This window comes from Catharus ustulatus, chromosome 1 (assembly GCF_009819885.2).
Source record: "Catharus ustulatus isolate bCatUst1 chromosome 1, bCatUst1.pri.v2, whole genome shotgun sequence".
NCBI classification, from domain to species: domain Eukaryota; kingdom Metazoa; phylum Chordata; class Aves; order Passeriformes; family Turdidae; genus Catharus; species Catharus ustulatus.
In genome coordinates, this window is record NC_046221.1 from 133,512,188 (window position 1) to 133,533,084 (window position 20,897).

General features: G+C 36.5%; 1 protein-coding gene across 1 annotated transcript; it reads left to right on the top strand.

Annotated features, from left to right (window-relative positions):
• The first annotated feature begins 1,853 nt into the window (after nucleotides 1–1,853).
• On the top strand, nucleotides 1,854–20,392 carry ATP6V0D2 (ATPase H+ transporting V0 subunit d2). The gene is made up of 8 exons (XM_033070362.1): nucleotides 1,854–2,154; nucleotides 8,832–9,003; nucleotides 10,839–11,017; nucleotides 12,883–12,962; nucleotides 14,841–14,918; nucleotides 17,889–18,065; nucleotides 19,463–19,540; nucleotides 20,068–20,392. Exons 1-8 carry the CDS (start codon nucleotides 2,025–2,027, stop codon nucleotides 20,227–20,229), a joined length of 1,056 nt encoding a protein of 351 aa, XP_032926253.1. The 5' UTR covers nucleotides 1,854–2,024; the 3' UTR covers nucleotides 20,230–20,392.
• The last annotated feature ends 505 nt before the right edge of the window (nucleotides 20,393–20,897 follow it).

The following is a 20,897-nucleotide window of genomic DNA, read 5'->3' on the forward strand; positions in this document are numbered from 1 at the left end:
CCCATGGCAGGACTTTCCCACTGGACGCTCACCAGTGGTGGTATTTACACCAGCCAGGCAGTATTAACATGACCTTACTAAATTTAGGATTTATCTCAAAGCCACTTCTGCACTGGCTCTGCTGTCTGAAGCTTTGGAGGCTCATTGGGAGCACAGCCTTGGACTGCCCCCAGCTGGATGTGTGCCACATTCTGATACGCCGTGATTGCAGCTGGGAGAGGCCTGAACTCAGCTGCTGAAAAAAACCCTTACTTGTTTATGAAACACACTTTGGAGATTGTAGGTTAAACCTACACGCTGCTCTTAGCGTACACAGCAATTATCATTACCTCTCCCCATTTCTTTTCTTTGAAAAGGTGAAAAACAGAGGCCGTTGTGCAAAAACATGCTGGAACAAAGCAAATGACAACAACAAAAAAGCAGGTTTAAGTTAAAATGTGGTTATTGTCACATGCCAGTAAGGAAGCACTGACAGCAGTCATGCATCCTGAAAAATCTCTCTGACTTTTGAAACTTCATCAACAAAATTCTCCTGAAAATCTCTTGCATTAGGAGGTTCTGAGCACTGTTGTCATGCAGACTTGGGAGACAAAACCAAATTGTTTGTGTGGGGGAGGGAAATGTTTTGTTTCTATTGTCTAATAGGCCTAATCTGTCTCATTCTTCTTTAGCTGGGTTAACTCTGCAGTGCTAAGAACTGACTGACTTAAAACTGTAAAACCAGTGTATGATGAGCAAACTTCAATGCTCTTGGCCCCACTGAACTTCCAACTAAATACAGTTTGCATGTCTGAGTGTGTGATTTTTCAAAATGTCTAAATGTTGTCATTATTTCCCTTGCCATGGGTTACAGGTGCGCTAGTATCCAGCCCGAGACAATTTTAATTTGACCCTTGAGGTGCAGTTGTATTGCTCCCCTGGCTCAGCATAGCTGCCCAGTGGCTTGTGACCACTTCTGCCCATTAGAGGCTCCTGGTCAGCCTGCCAAGGAACCAACCAGCTAGCGACCTTGCTAGAGGAGGTAGGGGGTGGCTGTTTTGGCAGCAAATGTGCAGGCATCTTGTGCCTCATTGTGTAGCCTTCCAAGCCTTGCTGCGCCAGGAGCAGCATGGTGTAGACAGGAATCTGGTGAGTACCAAGGTCTCATCAGCTTCTCCCCTCCCAGCACAGGGAAGAAGGTCTCATAGTCACAGCCTTGCCCCACTAGCTGCCAACTCACAACTCTTGCTACAGCCACATTCAGCACAAGGGTCAATAGACTAGCCATGGTGCATGCCTTTAGCCAACACAATACACCAAACATGTTCAAACTCTGATAAATGAGTGTGTGTTTTAGGTGTGGGTGGCACACTGGGACAAACTATGGTTTCCAGGCAAGTTCTGGATACTGACTTACAAGGACAACGAAAGTCAAACCCTTCAAAAACCTTTCAGTTTTGCATTTCATCTAATGTTCACACTAATGATTAGAAGGCTCTTATAATTTGTATACATATTTAGTAATAGAGATGAGCAGCAGAAAATTTCTAGCAAGGAAAAATGTTAAAAAAATAAAGCAATACAGAGACACTACCAAACCATCTAAACTCCTTTAATAGGCTATGTTCTACCACAGACTACTATTTTACTGCAGAAATATTTTCTCTATAGGCATTCTCAGATAACTTCCTGTTTCTAATACTGTTTTATTCAAGCTTTGTAATGTGTTTTCTCATTCCCCAAGCTGTGCAGAGCAAGCAGGAGTTAAATCCTCTACTTCCTTTTTGGCTTCTCTTCCAACAATAATAAGTTCATTTTCTGGCTTTGACAGGAGTGAGTTGGATTTACTGGCTGGCTGTTGTGTAAGCATCAACTGTACTGGAGCTACGGTAGGAGCAAGAAACAGGAAGAAACCAGTTGGTAAAACACAATCATAGGCTGGCAGGAATTCCGTGACTATTTGTCACTCCTTCCAAAGAGGGAAAAACAGTTGGTGGCAGATACTCAGTGCCATCAAGTACCCAGAAGAGAGATTAAATATCTCCATGCCAGGATACTCAGAGTTTTACTTCAATGTGGACCATGGCTACTTGGAGGGGCTGGTCCGAGGGTTCAAAGCTGGGATCCTGACAAGTGCGGACTATGTCAATTTAGCACAGTGTGAGACACTAGAAGGTAAGTCTGCTAGTTTATTTTATTTAGGAAGAAACACTGTTGCCTAGGTTTGAAGAAGGGAAGGTGAAAGACTGAACTACTGGGAGTGTGTCTTAAACCCAGAGATAACCTCGATGTCCTTTGAAGAGCTGTTCTCAGGTTTGAGTTAATAGCTTTCCACAGGCTGGGATTTGTGCACAGGCTGTGATTTGCTAAGCAATACGGATGATGGGACTTTCTGGTTTGCTGATAAGGTTTAGAAATCTCATCCGCAGAGTTCTTATGGAGACTGGCAACCTTCTCACTGATTTTAACCCTGCTATAGAACAGTTCAGGTTTGGAACTTTCATACAATTTTAGCTATATAAAACAGTTTCCAAAATCTTATTAAAAGCTTACTATTTGGCTCTAAACTTTCTCTACAAAATACATGATTTTAGTAATTTTTTATTTCCTGAGGGCAGTGGTGGAGACTCGACTTAACCAGGAACAGAAAACTAGACTCCACAAAGATAAAACTTAGGCAAAAGAGAAAAAAAGAGAAAAGCTCTTTTCAAGGTGACTTTGCCACAGTAATAAAAAGAGCACACAGTAGTTTCCAAAACAGCTTTCTGTGGCCAAGACTGGTCACAGCCTGATGAAGACAGACTTGCACCACAGAATCATACGATGTACCTTTAGACACTTGGCAGGAAGAAAAATGTAACAGAAAGAAATCACCTTTCTAAAGGAACATAAAGTTCATTTTCCTGACTGTAAAATGAAAGCCATGATTGTACACTCAATCTCTATAACATGCAGACTATTAGATCAATTTGGAAAAAGAAGAAGAAGAATGAATAAGCTCACTCTGTTTTAAGCTTTGGTTGATTTGTACATGCAATAATGGGCTTGAGGTAAGAAAAAGTGAAGAATGATGATTCCCATATCCAACAGAGTTTTGAGGTTGTCTAAACTATTAATATAAATAATAACATAAGTCTGGGAAGATTGTTGGCCATTCATCTCTCAAATTAAAACAACTACATTTAAAGAAATGCACATAGACATTTACCTGTCTGCAGAATAATGTTTCTCTTGCAGTTAAAGAAGATTTTATCAATACAAGACACTATTCAGGCAACCAAGCACATGTGTCTACCTCTACTGATAACCTTGAGATCTGTATCAGCTCTCCATTTAATACAGCGGCAGTTTAGACACACAGAACAGATGTATGCAATCACTCTGGGAACTGAAATCCATTCCTTATGTCAGTTGAACAAAATCAACTGGTTCTTTAGCCTATTTGTTCCAGCATTTGTGATCTATGCAACTTACAGACTGCAGAAACTCTTGATATTGTACTTAATTCTTTAAGTGAAAAAGTCCTGCTGCATAAGTACATAGACTTTGGAAAAAGGTAACAGCTTCAAACATCTATAAAAGACACAAAGGGCAGATTAGTAGGATAATTAAACTGTTTTGTCACTTCTCCTGCAGATAAGCTCAATAAATGATGTCATCCAAAGCTTCATGAGGGAAAAAAATCCTGATTGCTTCTGAATAAGAAGAAAATACACAGAGTTAAAAACATATAAGCAAAAAAGGGATTATTCACACCCTTCACAAAAGAATACCTGCTCATGTTAAGTTTAGAATAGCTAAAACCCCCCTAAATTTACCACCATTAAGTAGTTTTCAAATACTTCTAAGATATATAAACCTTCAATATTTTTAAGAGCATGTAGCAGATGGAGAGGTAACAATGGAGAGATAAAAACCATTCTTAATTAAAATTTATAATAGGAAGAACAATTAGTATTATTTTTGAAACTTATTTTTTCTATTGTTCATTCATTTTTAGAATGCAAATTATTTCATCAATAGAAGCTGCATCCTGAATCATCCCTCCTACAAGCACATTTCTACTACCCACTATCACTTCACCTTTCATCTCTTTCATCATTGTAACATTTTTCTACTTATTAAGATTCCCATTATTTACCTACCAAATGTATCATTTATAATGAAAATATGAGAAATAATGCATTATTACAATACACTTATCTCTCTGCACTTGCAGGATGCTGTAATATTGAACTTTCACGGTGAATGTACAGTGCACCAAACCCACAGACCCCTCCCTCTAAAGTAAATTTCATACATTGCCTTTTATTTAAATTTCAAATATTCAGCAAGAGGATTCATACTGTAGTACTATGATGTTTGCTCAGTAGTGCCATCATGTCTTCACATTAGAAGGTAATACACTTACCCTATTCTGCATTCTGTGGTTTAGCACCACACCACAAAAAATGGCCTAAGTTAAAAACACTATAAATATGCTAAAATAAACAAGCAGAACACAAAAATCAAAACCACTCAAAGTAACCCATAAACAGGAACAAAAAGATCTTTTAATTTCAAAGTGGTTTTGGTATCTCTAGAGAGGAAACCATAATGTACTACTGAAGAACCACAAGAAGAACTGTATATTAGTGCTTTACATCTGCTTGATAATCACAGAGCAAATGTAAAAGCGAGATGGAAATTAAGAAAAAAGACTGCCAACAGACTAATGATATCACTGTGTTGTCTCAATTCAGGGCCATACAGACAGGAGGAGAGGTTTTCAGCTCCATTTAGACATCCTTTTTGGCTTGGTTGAACTACTGTGATTTCCATGGAGCTACTTCATGGGCTGCATTCTACTGGTTTGGCCCTATGGCATCGTCTGTTTCAAGGGAATGAGGTTCCCAGAGCAACCTAGCTGACAATTTTTGAAGTAGAATATGGGGGTGTGGGGGTGTGGAGGTGTCTAAATGCAGTGTTTTGTTATTCTCTTACTTTTTTCCATGATAAAAAGAGTTCTGCTCTGTAGAAAGGAGGCTGGGTCACAGAAGGACAAGCATCACAGCTCTGCTCCCAACAAAGTCACTGAAATAAGTAAACTTGCCAGAGCCAGGGCCTGCCAGCACATGGAGGCTGAAATAACAGTTTTAGCTGAGAGAAAACTGCAGGTAGTTGGTTATTGCTATCCAAGTGAGGAGTCAGAAAAGATACCATGAACTTAATCTCAAGAGACTAGGTTAGCACTTTGTTCAAGTTCTCACAGTACTCCTTCTTTCTGATCAAGATCATTACTGCCTTGACTGCATCATCTTAAACTAGTCTCCCTCTGTGCATTAATTCCTTTTAGTCATACTTTAGTTAATTGTGTTTTTTTGCTGTTCAGTTGTGAGTAAACTCACGTAATTATTTAGGGTCAATCTTTTCCTTTCAGTTTTTCTCCTGCATGTGATTTTATGATGAAATAGACAATGATGGATAACAATCAAAATTAATGTACGACAGCTGAAATACAGGCATTTTCTTTTCCTAGGAATCTTCAGGAAAAATCTGAAGTTTTGAGTAGGTCTCCAAGAAACCCTGAGAAAAGGAGTCTACCATCAATAGCTACCATCAATACAAAGTTTTGATGAACAGGAATATATGAGGTCCCTGTAATGCTCAACCATCTACTCCTGCTGAGTAACCAAGTCATGCCACTAGTACAAGTGTCTGTGATAGTTCCCAGGCCTTATTTATGCCAGCAGCAGAGAAAGGGCTATAATTTAGGACCACCAGTTCAGTCTCTGAGTTGCACTGAACTCTGCCTTGATGTGAACTCTGATAATGACATTCCTGATTGATATTATATGGTATTGAAGCTTGTGGTTGATTTTTTCGGCCAAGACCATGAGATAGAGTTGAATATTTTTTCTTGCATACAGTACACATACTGGCATTTATTTATTCAGTTAAAGAAATACATCTATAAAGCAGGCTGTGTAACTTGGTTACAAACCCAACATTCCTGGATATAACATTTCCTCCATAGCTTTTGGGATATGGGTAAGGTTATTTAATGAATTATAGCTAGTATTTTTCATGCCTTATATTAAGGCAAGACTTATGAAGCCACCCAATCAATCGGAGAACTGAGGAACTGTAAACAAGTCTTGTGAAACTACTCTTGATCAGTAGGTTTTTGTTTCTGTTCATCTTATGATGTTGTTAATCACACTTCAGAATGGTCAATACTTGGGGCTGATATTTGGGTTTTACAGTCTGCTTTAAGTAGTTAACCCCTGAAAACTACTGTGTTTGAAAGGCACTTACAGAGTGTGACTAAAGGTAGCTATCTGTGGTTCATCTGAAAAGGAATTGAGAAAAATTGGAACTCAGCTCTGCATCTAATAAAGTAGTGTTGTCTAATCTCAGCATACGCCAAGTATTTTTATACTCTTTGGAACAAAAATGAGAAAAGTAGGACTGAAGTTTTCACAGGAAATTTAAGTGTAAAATAAAAATGTTAGTGATTTTTTAAAAGCTTGGTCTTACACAGTTAGACTAAATTCTGGGTGCAACTGCATTTTTATTTATCTCTCTTGCTTACCTTTCCCTCTTTCTTCAATTGTGTTTCTTTTATTCATATTTGAATTCTCTTTCTCCTCTTCCTACATGGAAGTCTGTACTGAAACTATGACTTTTTCCAAGTGTGTTATGTGATTTGATATGAATTTGATGAATGGACTGTATTTGGTAGGTAAGGAGCTGGCAAAGTCCAGACAGAGATCAGTGATGAGCAGTGCCCCTGAAGGATCCTTACTGGGACCAGTACTGTTTGAAATCTTCACCAGTGACACAGACATGGGGACCGAGTGCACTGTTGATGAGTTTGCAGGTGACACCAAACTGCGTGGTGCAGTTGACACAGCTGAGGGATAGGGTGTCATTTAGAAGGACCCAGCAAAGCTGGAGAAGTGAGCCATGGGAACCTCATGAAATTCAATGAGGCCAAGTGTAAGGTCCTGCAACTGGGCTGGGCAATGCCTGCTATTAACACAGGCTGGGACAGGAAGGAATTGAGAGCAGACCTGTGGAAAAGGATTTGGATGTCTTCTGCTCTTGGATGAAAAGTCAGACGTGAGCTAAAAATGTGTGCTCATTTTCCAAAAAAACACTGGTGTCCTAGGCTGCATCTAAAGCAAGAGAAGGAAATGTTTGTCACCCTCTACTCTGCCCTCATGAGACCCCACCTGGAGTTCTATGTCCAGCTCTAGGGACTCCAGCTCAGGAAGGACATGAGCCTGTTGGAGTGAGCCCAGGGTAGGGCCACAGAGATGATCTGGGACTAAGGCTGGAACATCTCTTCTGTGAGGAAAAGCTGAGACAGTTGGGACTGTTGTGCCTGCAGAAGGTGCTAGAAAGACTTTATTGCCAACTTTCAGTACCTGAGGGGGGGTTACAAGAAAGATAGAGACAAACTTTTTAATAGGGCCTGTAGCAATAGGACAAGGGGCAATAGTTCTAAATTAAAAAATAGATTCAGACTAAATATAAGGAAGAAATTTTTTAAAAGGAGAGGGGTGAAATGCTGGGAGAGACTGCCTAGAGAGGTTGGAAACATTCATGGCCAGACTGGACAGGACTCAGCAACCTTGAGTGGCAGCCAACTTGCATAGAAGACTCTATGAAGTTTATCTCAGTAAGCTACAGTGCTAAACATAGAAGTCTGATTCACATTGTACTAGTTCTTTTGTTTTAAGTCTCTGTGTAGGCAGCCTTATTGCATACTAAGGAAACAAACACATAAGGAAATAGGCAAAACCAGCTACTGCACTGATAAATGCTTACCTTACTAACTGCAAATTAACTTCCATACAGGTACACCCTTATTTCCATCAATGGGAGTGTTGCTGTCTTTTTCCTTAATTATCAGTTCAGATTTCACATAGAAGTCTAATTATTATAAATGCCCAAATCATGTAACAGTATTCTAATCTGTAATTTACAGTAGTTTTAATATAGCATTTGAACACAATTATGCATTGCAGTGTGGCCTTTTCTAAAAGAAAATGTTAAACTCCTTTGAACAGCAAGAACTGATTCAAATGCTTGCTTATGCCTCATGCTAAAAAATGGTTAGCAGAGAAAATTTGTCATATTAATTCTATGATATCATGACAGTTTCTTTTAATTTTGTGGTTGAAACAACTCATTTTCCCCAGTCGCCAGCGTTGAGAGCTCAAACAGAAAATGTCACAATGACCCAAGTTTCTGGAACAGCTTCTTAGGATTTGCTAGTAGGAGCCATAAATCAGAGAAAACCAAAACAGAAATGCTAAGAGAGTGTAAACTCTCTCCTTTCAAGTGCTCCACTGCAGAATCCATTTGGAGTCCAGAATGTGCACCAGGCAAGATGTGTTCTCTTCTTCAGGCAGCATGATAACAGAGGATTATAATCTTACTTGAGATTTAGATGTTTCATGGGAATATTTAAGATCTTACCAATGCTAAAGGATGTTTCCTATTAATGCAAAACACTCCCTGAGAGTGCAGCAGACAAAAAACTGATGTGTTAGAATGGTGCAAACCAGTGAAATCAAAACATTGAACAAACCTGATGAGGAAGGGACTAGAGAAAGCAGTGAGTAACAGTCTATCTACTATGTCTGAAAATGAAAGCTGATGGTGAAACTTCTCACAAAGGCATATTTATTCTTTCCTATAGCATGCAGAAAGTCTTACTGGTAAAAGGCAGTACAAATTTGCATCAATTTTGTATCTATAGTTGCTTAATATAAAAATGTATTAGAAATTAACTTTTGAAAAAATTGGTTGCAGACAATATGACAGTTTATCCTCATGATCTTTCCTGAATTTAATTCCAGATCTGAAGTTACATCTACAGACTACAGACTATGGCAATTTCTTGGCTAATGAAACTGGTCCTCTCACTGTTTCCACCATCGATGAGAAACTGAAAACAAAACTACTCACAGAATTTCATTACTTTAGAAACCATGCTTTTGAACCCCTTGCCACTTTTCTGAATTTTGTCACGTAAGTAATATTACCATAGAGCTTACCACACAGCAGTAGAAAAAGCAGTTAAAATAATATAAATGCAACATACTGGAATTTCTCTTAAGTTTTAAACCCAGCAAAATTACTTTGATACTGCTACATTTACAGACTTTATTTGCTAATATAAATTCTGAAACTGTATATGTATTGAAGAGCTGTTGTCTTTGAAACTAATTATTTTAAAGAACAGAGCAATTTTTTTAATGAGAACAGTGGTAGAAGAAGTCATAGAGATTAATTAACTAAAAATGTTTAAACTTTCAAACATTGTTTAAGTCAGAGAACTTGAAAAACTTCATTTGGGTGGCCTGTTTCATGCAAGATTAACAATTTCATGATGTACAGAGAAGTAATTTAATTTCTAGGCATGTGGCAAGTTGTAGACCTTTTTTAAAGAGGGGAAGACAACACATCCTACACCTACCATAATTTTTATACTATTTGAACCAAATAAATAAAAACCAGGAGGACTTTATATGGTATATTGCAAGGTACTTAGATCCAAGTAGCCTTTTTTTGAAAGTTCAGCTGCTGTTTGATGCTGGATGAAGGGAAATCTCTGATCTCAATACTATCCTAAACAGATGAAACTTGCAAATAAATGGCTTAAACAACTTTAAGAACAGGGATCTGCTTTATAGCAGTGTAACCACATGGATTAGCAAAATTCCAGCATGATACTTTACCTATTTTCTCTTCCTGACCTTATACTTTTAATATACTTTAACAAGAAAATTAACTATTCAACTAACTTTCAAGGAGCATTTTTATTATAAAAGTAAAGAAGAAAGTATCATCTTTTTGTAGATGATGTGTAGCTGACCACTTTTAGGCTCATATATAAACAGGATTTAAAGGCTGTCCTAGGATGCCTGTAGGCATACAATGTTTGCATTTTGTTTCAGGGAAATAAAAATGAAAGCATGAAAGTTATGGCAGCTCTTTTCTCACACTCATTGACATAAATGTATAGATGTGTATACACAACCTTTGCACACTGTTGTTTTTCTAAATAGTGGATACACTGGTTAAAGATATTTCACACAAATCACTGAACTACATTCCACCAGATCCTCAAGCTCTTTTCACGGATTTTGAGTGAGAACATATTAATCCCTGTATGTTTCTAGCTGTATTCTTAGTCATCAATGCAAACTCAAGACTGGCATTCAAGGGAATATTGTTCATTTCTGAGTCACTGACAAGACTCTTACCAGCCTCTTTGACATCAAAACTAGTACAAAGCTGATAGAAAACTTCTACTAAAAAAAACCCCAAACATCATTAAGTAACAGAGAAGAAATCTGTAAGAGCGTGTTCTTAGCTGCCTCATGGGAGGATGTTTAAAGCTATGAGAAGAAAACCCTAAGATTGGACCATCTGCATGAACTGCAGTTTTAGTGCTGAGATTCTCATGTACTTCTTTGTCCAGTTGGTATTTATGAAATAAAGAAATCCCAAACTAGAAAAGTTGCTAGCTCAAATTATTTGCTTTGGATACCACTCATTGTCACTTGTTACAGTGAATCTACATCTCTCAGCTGTTATGCATATTATAGACATATGTCAGTACCACCTTCTTTGAAAGTGTCCATTTTCTAGATCACTCGTGGTTTTAAACTAGTGCTGTGTTATCTACTCACTATTAAAAGACTTCTGTTGATTTTTGATGAGCTATTGATAAAGAATGAACATACATTCTGGTAATACTTTGGAACTATGGCTAATTTTCAAAATTTTGAGGTTTTTATTTTTTCAAGTGAAGGTTGATTATAAAAATAATTTATTTTTATTTTTCCTTTTCAATACAGATACAGCTACATGATTGATAATGTAATTCTTTTAATAACTGGCACATTACATCAACGACCCATAGCTGAACTTGTTCCCAAGTGCCATCCATTGGGGAGCTTTGAGCAAATGGAAGCAGTCAGCATTGCCACAAACCCCACTGAACTCTTCAATGCAATTTTGGTTGACACACCATTAGGTAAATCACTAAATTATTTCTTTTCCTTTATTTTCTTTTTCTCAAAGCTATTAATCCTGTATTCTTTAGAACAGGATGTTTCCCACTGGATATGCTGTGTTTTGGTAACACAAATATTGAACTGTGGATCAATCACTTCTGAAGTGGTATTCAGGATATATTCTATTAATATTTATTAACTTCTATTATTTATTAGTTTCTATATCCACCTTGGGAAGCAGACACAGAGAAAACATGCTACTCAATAAGTGCAACGTATGTATTTTATATTCAAAGTCGTCACTGATTTAAAACATCTATATTTTTATTTCAAAACTTACATTATATTACAAAATATATCTTCACTGTGGATCAAGCAGACAGCTACTAATAAATATTAGATGTGGTAGAACCTAGATTCCCTCTTGAGATTTGGGCATAGTTCAAATATAAACAAAAGTTCTATTTTAAAGAACTAAATCTAAGAGCAGGGTAAAATTTGGGAATGTCACATTACAAAATTAAGATGAAACTCTGCTCGATGTGGTGCAGCAGCCAACACAAACAAAACCTAATAGGCTGTGAAGGGCACTGAGAATAAGACAGAACTGGATGGATTTGAATGCATATGAAACAGCACAGTCCTGCCTTTCTCTCACACAGGCCACCCTACAGCACACTCCCACCAGTGCTGGGCACACTGCACAGTGAAATCAGAGACGGGAGAGAGCAGGACAGCTAAAACGACCAGTGCTGCCATGTGCTCACAGACTAGAAAGTCCAGACTGCAGTTCAGAGTGGACAGAGCTGTGAAAGATATGGACACAGTTTACAGATTCCTGAGAGCAGTGGCTTGTTCACAGTGAGCTATGAACTGCTCCTTACCAAATCCTTCAGAAGACCAAATCCCAGCAGAAAAGTAGTTTTAAAAGTTAAACTAAACCACTGTTTTCACATAGCTGGTAGTAAATCTCCAGATTTTTTTTTTTTTGCTAAACTAGTTCATAAAAGAAGAGGGTGGTATCAGTTCTTTAAAGTCATGGGACAAATTTGTGAGCAATAGATCAATGAGGAGATACTGAAGGGAACTCTCAGGGCTACAATTTCTGATATTCTCCATTCAAAATCTGGATGCTGGAAAAGAAGGGATAAGACCACAAAACATGGCCAGGCTCACATCCTCTCTGCAAATACCATCTTCTATTGCCACTGCTGGGGAAGATACTGGCATACAGTACTGCTCTGCCACACCAGGATAGCTCAACACAGTGAGAGGCACATGTTGGTTATTAAATTAATATCATATTTTTAAATGGTCCAGCTGCACAAGTGAAATTCATCCAGTGCCTCCCTGCTCAAAAGCTTGCTGTTTAGTCAGTTCTGCAGAGGACCCATAAGCACAGATGGTCAAGGTCAAAGCATGTGCCCTTTATCAGCTGCAGCCTGTTGCCTTTCCCACACTACATAAGCAAAGAAGAAAAGGGAAAATAGGAAAGAGGATTCTCCTTAACAATTGCAGAATACCTGCATGATTTCAGACAAAAATTATTTTTCATGTGCCTCACTAGAAAAATCTCCATAATAACCAAACTATATACTTCATGGAAGATTAGGGCTTTCATTAGCATTCCCATCTGATTCTCTCTGGAGACATGGACTCTTGCTGCAGCACTGATTGATTCCCCTCACTGCAGATTCTCATTAAAAAGGAGGGGATAGGAGGATAAGGGGAAAATCAAGCGGATTTTTCTTCCTCCCTATTATATCACCCTTTCTTGTACAACAGAACTCTTGGATCCTTGTTCACACACTGGTGAGCAGTAGACAGGAGATGCACATAATCAGCATGCAGATTTATACTGCTATGTTATAAACTCTGCTTTCAGCTGCTTTTTTCCAAGACTGCCTGTCTGAAAACGACCTGGATGAAATGAACATTGAAATAATGCGCAACAAACTGTACAAGGCAAGTTTTTGCAACAAAATGATAATATTTGGGGTTTATCAAATGCCTCAGCCAAACAGGTCAGTATCATTAACCCTGTTTTATGGATGGGGAAACAGAAATATGGTGACATAAAGCAAGCTGTCTGAGGTCATCTGTTTGATTTCAAGCCCAGGAATGAAACCCAGCTGCTTCCATTTCTACTCCACTGTTTGTGGAGTTTTCAAATTTTAGGTCTGCATCCAAATTCTAATTTAATATCTCATTAATGAAAATGCTCTAGATGTCAGGCTAATATCCAGATCCAGATTTGTTTATGAATAACTCAGTTATCCACCAAATGCCAGAGAACACTTAGCTCCTGAGTGAGCCTAGGCAGGCTTTTAGGTAACATTTATCTTAATTTATATAAGGAAGATGAGATTTGCAAGGGTCTAGTGGTTTTGACTCTAGAAACCATGATTTTTTTCTTAAGGATTTTGTATAATTTTATTCCTTTTAAAACAATTTTTAACATTGTTACAGCACAGTGCTGCAAGGACATGCATCTAACATGTGCCTTGCATTTTCAAAGTACTTTACAAATCTTAGCACACAGGTCACTCACTGCTCTTACAATGGTCTGTTTGAAGGCTATAAATCCTCCAGTACTTTAATGGTACCTCCTGGCACGTTCTCTCCAAAATCTTTTTCATTGTTCTTTCACATCTTTCTTTCCCCAGATTGCAGGAAATATTCTTACAGTGATCTGATTGCACTAGGGGGAAAGAAAAAGATTTTTTTTTTGTCTTACAAAAGATATTTATAAATTCCAAAGCCAATTTTTAATTCTTAAAACTTTTACTAATTCATTCATTTAGTACAACATCAATTATACCTATGTATTTATTTTTTTTTCTTGTATTCTAATTCTTTCACAGTATTACTATGCTAGACACCTTTTCCAGTTTGGTAGCATACATATTTGATTCTTACATCCTGTGTGGATGACCATATATTAACACTTATTGAATCTATTTTTTTTCTTCTTGCTCATTTGAGTATTAGGGGGACCATTCTGCAAACACTGTTAAATTATTAATAGAAAATTTCTCCTTTACTACAGCTGTCAAGGTCATCAATTGCTTCTGCTCTACCATCAGATAGCTCTGTACAGAACCTAATGCATAATTCTTTGCAGTAGATCCCCCTTGAGATGTCTCTACTTAAAATTCACTTAATTGCATCGTTAGTGACAGCTCCTAACTGTCATTAGATTGTGTGAAGTTGTAGCAAACACATTTTAACATAAATGTTCTCTAATACAGTATTTTGGGAGACTGAGAGGCAGGGAGAACAGCATCTCTGAGATATTTAGTGTCCTTCCTGCACAGGTATTTTGAAATGGGTGCAGATGCCAGAATCCTTAACAGACCAGAGGGCTCTGCAGACCAGTATTACAGAAGCTTTGTCTGCTGTTCTGTCCTAATCCAGGGTTTAGGGTAGAGCAGCAGGGATTAGTTTATGTATCCTCATCCTGCTGGCCCAACAGCCGTGGCATATGCCCAAATCCCCTCCTCCACAGACTATAAATGAAGAGTTTCCTTCAGCCATCTGCTTATTATGCAGTGGAAGCTCAATGGAGCTCAAAAAGTTCCTTCTTTAGAGAGCAAGTAAAACATATTTGTCCTATCACAATTTCTGAAAACATTTGATCTCCAACTGTAATAACAGGACATTTGTATCTGAATACTTCAACTTTCATTTGAACTAAATAATTAAGCACATACTTAAATTTAAATTAATAGGTGGAATTATCAAAGTTAATGGAAGTATTTAAAAATTAGGTTCATGGCTATGTGTAATCCTGGTCCAGGTCTTAAGCAGCATTTAAAATATTTCTCTTCTTCTTTCATGTAGTCTTACCTTGAGGCATTTTATAAGTTTTGTGAAAAGCAAGGTGGTACTACAGCAGAAATAATGAGACCTATTCTTGAGGTAAGGAACATTCAGTCTTTATATATTAAAGTACTCCACAATGTTGTCCTAATTATCTCACTTTGTTTTTCCAGTTTAATCTCTCTCCATTTCAAAGGTATCTGTCAAATGTTTCTTCTCCTCTAAATATACTTGGTTTTCTAAGATGTAATGAATAGTGTTTTGAAGGATGACTTTTACCTTTTGACTAGAGAAGCAGCTAGACCATTACTAGGGAGGAGCCAGTTAATATTTTTCTGTAGCAGAGAGCAGAACAGAATAAATGGTTCACTAATCTTGGCCTGTTACCCTTTAACCTATCTCTCCATTATGTAGAAAAACCAAAAATGTTGATTATTGGGTTTGGGATAGCTAAAGCCTGGCATTACTGTCTATTTACTAATCAATAATCTTCAAGCTTCATGGCACTGCTAGGTTTGTTTACTCTTCTATTTAAATTAGTGGTTGAGGTTAGAGTTGAGTGACCTTTGGAATTAGTGTCATATAAAAAAGTGGAACATTCTGTGTTATTTTTTTGTCTCAACTGAGAGAAGTTTAATATTTTTTCCATGTCATACAAAGTTCCTAATGTCCTTCCCCCAAAGCATACATGCATCTGGTGAATGATATTTTTGTCTCTGTTATTTTAATAAAAGATGGAGAAATTTCTAAAATTCAATTCTCAGCATTCAGGTCCTCTTTTCTTTTTTTATGACTTAGTCTATCACAATTCTTTGCAGGGGCTGACAGCCAGACCACCCACTTGCGTCCAGGAGTCTTTTTTACCTGGATGAGCAATTTTACACCCTGGAAACCAGAAAAATTCACTGAGGTCTGATGACATCATACTGCAAGTTTGCATTTAGAAGTGAGATAATAGTTCTGGGAGCTCATCCCTGAGGGAAGAATGTGTCTGAATCACATTTTACAAAACAATGTCCTAAAAGGGATTGCAATTTTCTATCTTAATTAAGCAGGTCACGATGTTTCAATTTATGCTCTAAACAAAATGCTCCTAATCAACTTAAAGTGAATAGAAATGAATTATTTTGACTTTTCTTTTGTTAAAAATAAAAATCAAGAGATTGCCTGGCAGAGATAAAGACATTTTCTATAGTAAATTCAAAATTTTAGGAAAATTCATTTAAAAATACGAATTCATGCTCAGAGCATATTAGTTACTAACATTAGTTTAAGTATGTTGTAAAACTACCTTTATATCAGTGATAAAAATTTAACATATCATAAGCTTCTTTAAAATCCCTATCTAATGTCAATCAGCCAGGAGGATAAACTTTTCCATAGATTTCCTTTTCTATATCATTTTATTAACCTGAAGAGATGCACAGAACAGACTGCTAATGGTTTGATTCACCAAAAAAACCACCCCAAGTTTAATTATTCAAAAGAATACTTGCTATTTATTTGTAATCTTATATGTAAGACTACCAACCTGACCCTACAGAATGAGGCTGAGGTATTTAGCTCCCCAACTCCTTGACCACCACTCGTGGTGCCAAACTTCCATATTAAGAGTACTGAAGATCTCTTTTCCGTGCTGCATGTTTAGCCCTGAATCTGGCAAGGAATAGAGAATCTCATGTACCAATGATTTGTTGAATTGAGAGGTCTGTATGGATGAGAATTATCCTGCAAATTTTCTCAAACTGGAAGCCACTAGAAGCAGAACCTACACCTGCTACCATTACTTGCAATGTTTTTTATCAACAAAATATTACACATCCAACAGCTAGATTCTACATGACTTTAACAAGTTATAAAAATAAAGCATTTGTCCTTCTAAAATGGTTTCAGTAGGTCTAATAGGCCTATTAATAAGGGAAATGAAATTTGGCCCTGTTATTCATTAGCTAGAAATCTTTTCAAGCACACTTATTTTGTTCTCATTACTTCTTTACTGTTTACTACTTTTCCTTACTTCGAAACCAGTGCCAGTGGGTAGACAGTTCCTGTTATTGTGTGTTCTGTACGCAAGAGTAGATGTGAATTTGTGTTTACTGGCTAAAGTGGAAGATTTATGTTGCAAATGCAACCTTATTATGCAAATGAAAGGACCACCTCTCTGCTTAAACTAGGCCAAATATTCGCAGCATAAGAAGTTTTGTAAGTTGCCTAAAATGTAAGTTGCCTGTATGTATACTTTGCTGTTCTCAAAACATGAAAGTAAGGAATAAAAGAAATAATTAAAACCATACTCAATTTACACCTCAAGACAGAAGAAAAGATTGTTTTGATTTACTCTTGCATTTTTAATTCATGATGTTAAGAATGGTAAGTAAAATTTTGCCTTGGACAAAATAGGAACCCAAGATCTAGATGTTGGATTGCCTTTCAGTCTGCTGCTGCAGTGAAAATACAGATATTACCTGACAGAAGAAACATTACCCTTGATTCTATGTATTAAAAATTAACTGTTATTTGAAATACTTAAAACTTTAACTTGGCAAGTAAATGGCCCTTTCCTCCTTATCAAATTATCCTTTTAAATATGTGCATTGAGAAACTAATTTATTTTTAGGACTTTCATTCAGTCTTTACTATCAAAAGCACTATGAGTTACAAGCAGTGCTATTGATTCTTGGTCCTTTCCATTGTTAGTTTTATAAATAAGATCATTATTTCATAATCTTACACATGAGGGTGGGAAGATGTTTTTTCTTGTCAACATCTGGGTAACTAAGCAGGGAAGTGAGGAAGCAGCAGAAATTATATTTTTAGAACAAAAATCACAGAGTAAAAGCTGTGGTTGCAAAATATTGTTCGTTTTTCTAGTTAAAATTTAATGCGTATTTGCAAAGAAGAATTTACAATTTAAAAAAATAAGGTATGTTTCCAATGCTCTCAAATCGACTTTTTTTTTTTTATTAAATTTCCATAGTTTGACTAACTAAAAAACCCCAAAATATGCCCACCCTAATTTAGAATGAGATGTCTAATAACACCTCTTTATTCTTTGTTTTGCTTATTAAGTTTGAGGCAGACAGACGTGCCTTTGTCATCACCATTAATTCATTTGGCACTGAGCTGAGTAAAGACGACCGAGAGAAGCTGTATCCAACCTGTGGAAAACTTTATCCAGAAGGCTTACACCTACTGGCCAATGCAGATGACTACGAGCAAGTGAAGTGTGTTGCAGAATACTATGCAGTATGTAAACTAATTTATTAAAACAAAAAGCCAAAGTACAAATACTTAATTAATATCTCCTGCCATAAGCAAAATTTTGAAGAGTGTACACATAAGTTAAAAGAATTTTTCTGAGAGGAAAAAAAAAATCAGCAGAGGTATACTGAAGAGCCCATAAAAATGTGTTTGGGATCAAAGACTTTTGTTATGAAGAGAGAAGATTAAGATAAGACATTATTACATTACTGCAGTACAAAGTTCCTCTTACAAGGATGTTTAAGTAAGACCAAATCACATCCTAGTAAATAAAACTCTTCCTACTCCATTAACTCTCCCCAAATTGAGTTTCACTTCATTGCTTCTGCCTCCAAGATTTTGGAGCATAGCCACAGAGTGTTTTAAACTGAGCTGACCAAACAATTCATGTCACAGATTAGTCAAACCTGATTTATTGTCCTTATACCATAAAAATTCCCTTCTGAGAAGTTTTCCCTAAATCATTAATTGAGTCAAAGCAGTAGATGGAGATGTTAATATTGATGCAAATAGTGCTGTTATTAAAGATTAGTTAATCTGTGACACTTGATCTATGAATTAACCATTGTACTCTGTCTAACTATAATATTTAGCTACCTCTAAGTAGGTACAAAAAATGTCTGGTCTGTTGCTTTTTCCACAAAAAAACCCCAAAAAGGTGGAGCTGTGCATCTGCTCCTATGCATAAGCAGAACATTTTAATCATGAGTTACCATGTCAGTGAGGTATGGAGGAAGACTATTCATGATGGAGGGTTATTTTTGGGATTTTGGAATTTGGAAACCAATGTAGTAGACCTCTACTACACTCCTACTTTAATGGAAAAACAAACCAAACACACAGAGAAGGAAATTACACAGAAATACAACACCAGAAAGAAAGAAATCAAGTGGAAGGATATTCCAGGATGACGAATCAGACTAATGGATTTGGATACAATATTAATGCAGGTAAAGCAAATCCAGCTGACTACTGGAAATAAAAGGATCATCAGCCATGTGATGATCAGAGTTCAGTGTTTTGGCTCTGTTTAGAGCTCTGGCTCTGATGGATACTATTTGTACAAGAAGTTCAGTGCTCTCTGTCCAAAGGAGTGAAAGGTCACATGTCATTCTACAATAAGTCTCTTTTAGTGCCTTCAGGAAATTACTTTAAATTGTTGGAAATGATGATAAGAAATACAAGAGCAAATGTGATTTTTCTTTCTCTTGCTGACTATATACTTTTAACTTTAGATTTATGTAGAATTGTATTCTATACAGGAGGTCTTCTATACAGAAAGATTACTTAACGAAGATTAATTTATAAAGTATGTAAGGTGTCTGTGCTGCACAGAATGCAAAAGTACCTTATTTCCATGGTGTGGTTGTCTGTGCTTTTAGGAATACAAGGCTGTGTTTGAAGGTGTAGGGAGTGGCACTGGAGAAAAGACACTGGAAGACGCATTTTTTGAACATGAGGTAAAACTTCTAACCTTAAAATAGAAAAATTAATAGAATTAATTAATCACATAGAATAATAATTAAAACAAGAATGAGGTACCAGGCTTTTGATTCTACTGTACTGCTTTCTATTCAAGAACATGGATTTCTGTGGCTGTCAACATTTGGCTGAATCAAAATAGAAAGATTTACCTTTTAAAGTAAAATTAATCCTATATCATTGTTCTGAAGACTCTTTAAAGAGCTATCAATCTTGATAGCCTATCCAAAAACCATCTCGTAAACACCACTTAGAGAAATTTCTTTTGAGCAATCTACTAGAGTAAATATTTCACCACTGTCTTTTATTTCCTGTAATGTTGCTGTAGTGTATTACCAAAATTAATCCACAGATGACATTTCAATTACATTGATACTCAAGAAATTGCTAAATATAATCATGGTTGTAAAGCTGCAAAAAATCTTAAATGTAAAAGATATCATACACAAATCCTATTAATCTTCCTTGATATTTTATCATAATTCTTGTTTCATCTTTTCTACAGGTAAAGCTGAATGTACTTGCATTCAACAACCAGTTTCATTTTGGAGTCTTTTATGCCTATGTGAAGTTAAAGGAACAAGAATGCAGGAATATTGTATGGATTGCTGAATGCATTTCTCAGAGACACAGAACCAAAATTAACAACTACATTCCAATCTTCTAAATCTGAGAATCTATAATGCTTGAAAAGATGCATCATTTCATGGAAAAGAAGAAAAATCTTATTTCAAAAATTAAATCTTATCAGATGTTTTAAATTATATTAATGAGCCTCCTTGCATACATCAGTGTAGGAAAAAAAGTAATTCAATTAGAGATATGAGTACTTCATAAGGAAATACTAATTTGTTAATTCACAAATTTGTTGGTAGATTTGTTCCTTACTGTGTCTATTTTAATTTAATTGATCAATAAAAACCTCCTGCAAGGTCTTACATATACATTTTTTCTCTTTTGTGGAACCAAGATTTGTGTCAATGACATCTGAAAAGCTCTTTAATGCCTTTTTTTTTTTTAATTAATGTTTTTCTCAAAGGGCCAATTAAACCACTACTTCTATCCCACAAGATCTTTCTCATGGCATACAGATTGTATGAAGGACTTAATACACAAATAAGAGAGAAACTCTGAGATTGCCCTTGACAAATCTGAAGGAGGAGCTTCCTGAACTTAACTGTGACTCCTCTCTGCAATAAAATGTAAATAGGTAACTTCAGTATCATTAAAATGTTTTTGTTTTTTCCTTTATGGTCAATGAAGAGCACCCTAAGTGTCCATCAGTGGAGGTCAATGTAGTACACAGCAATAGAAATATCCCTTCCCAGCACACCA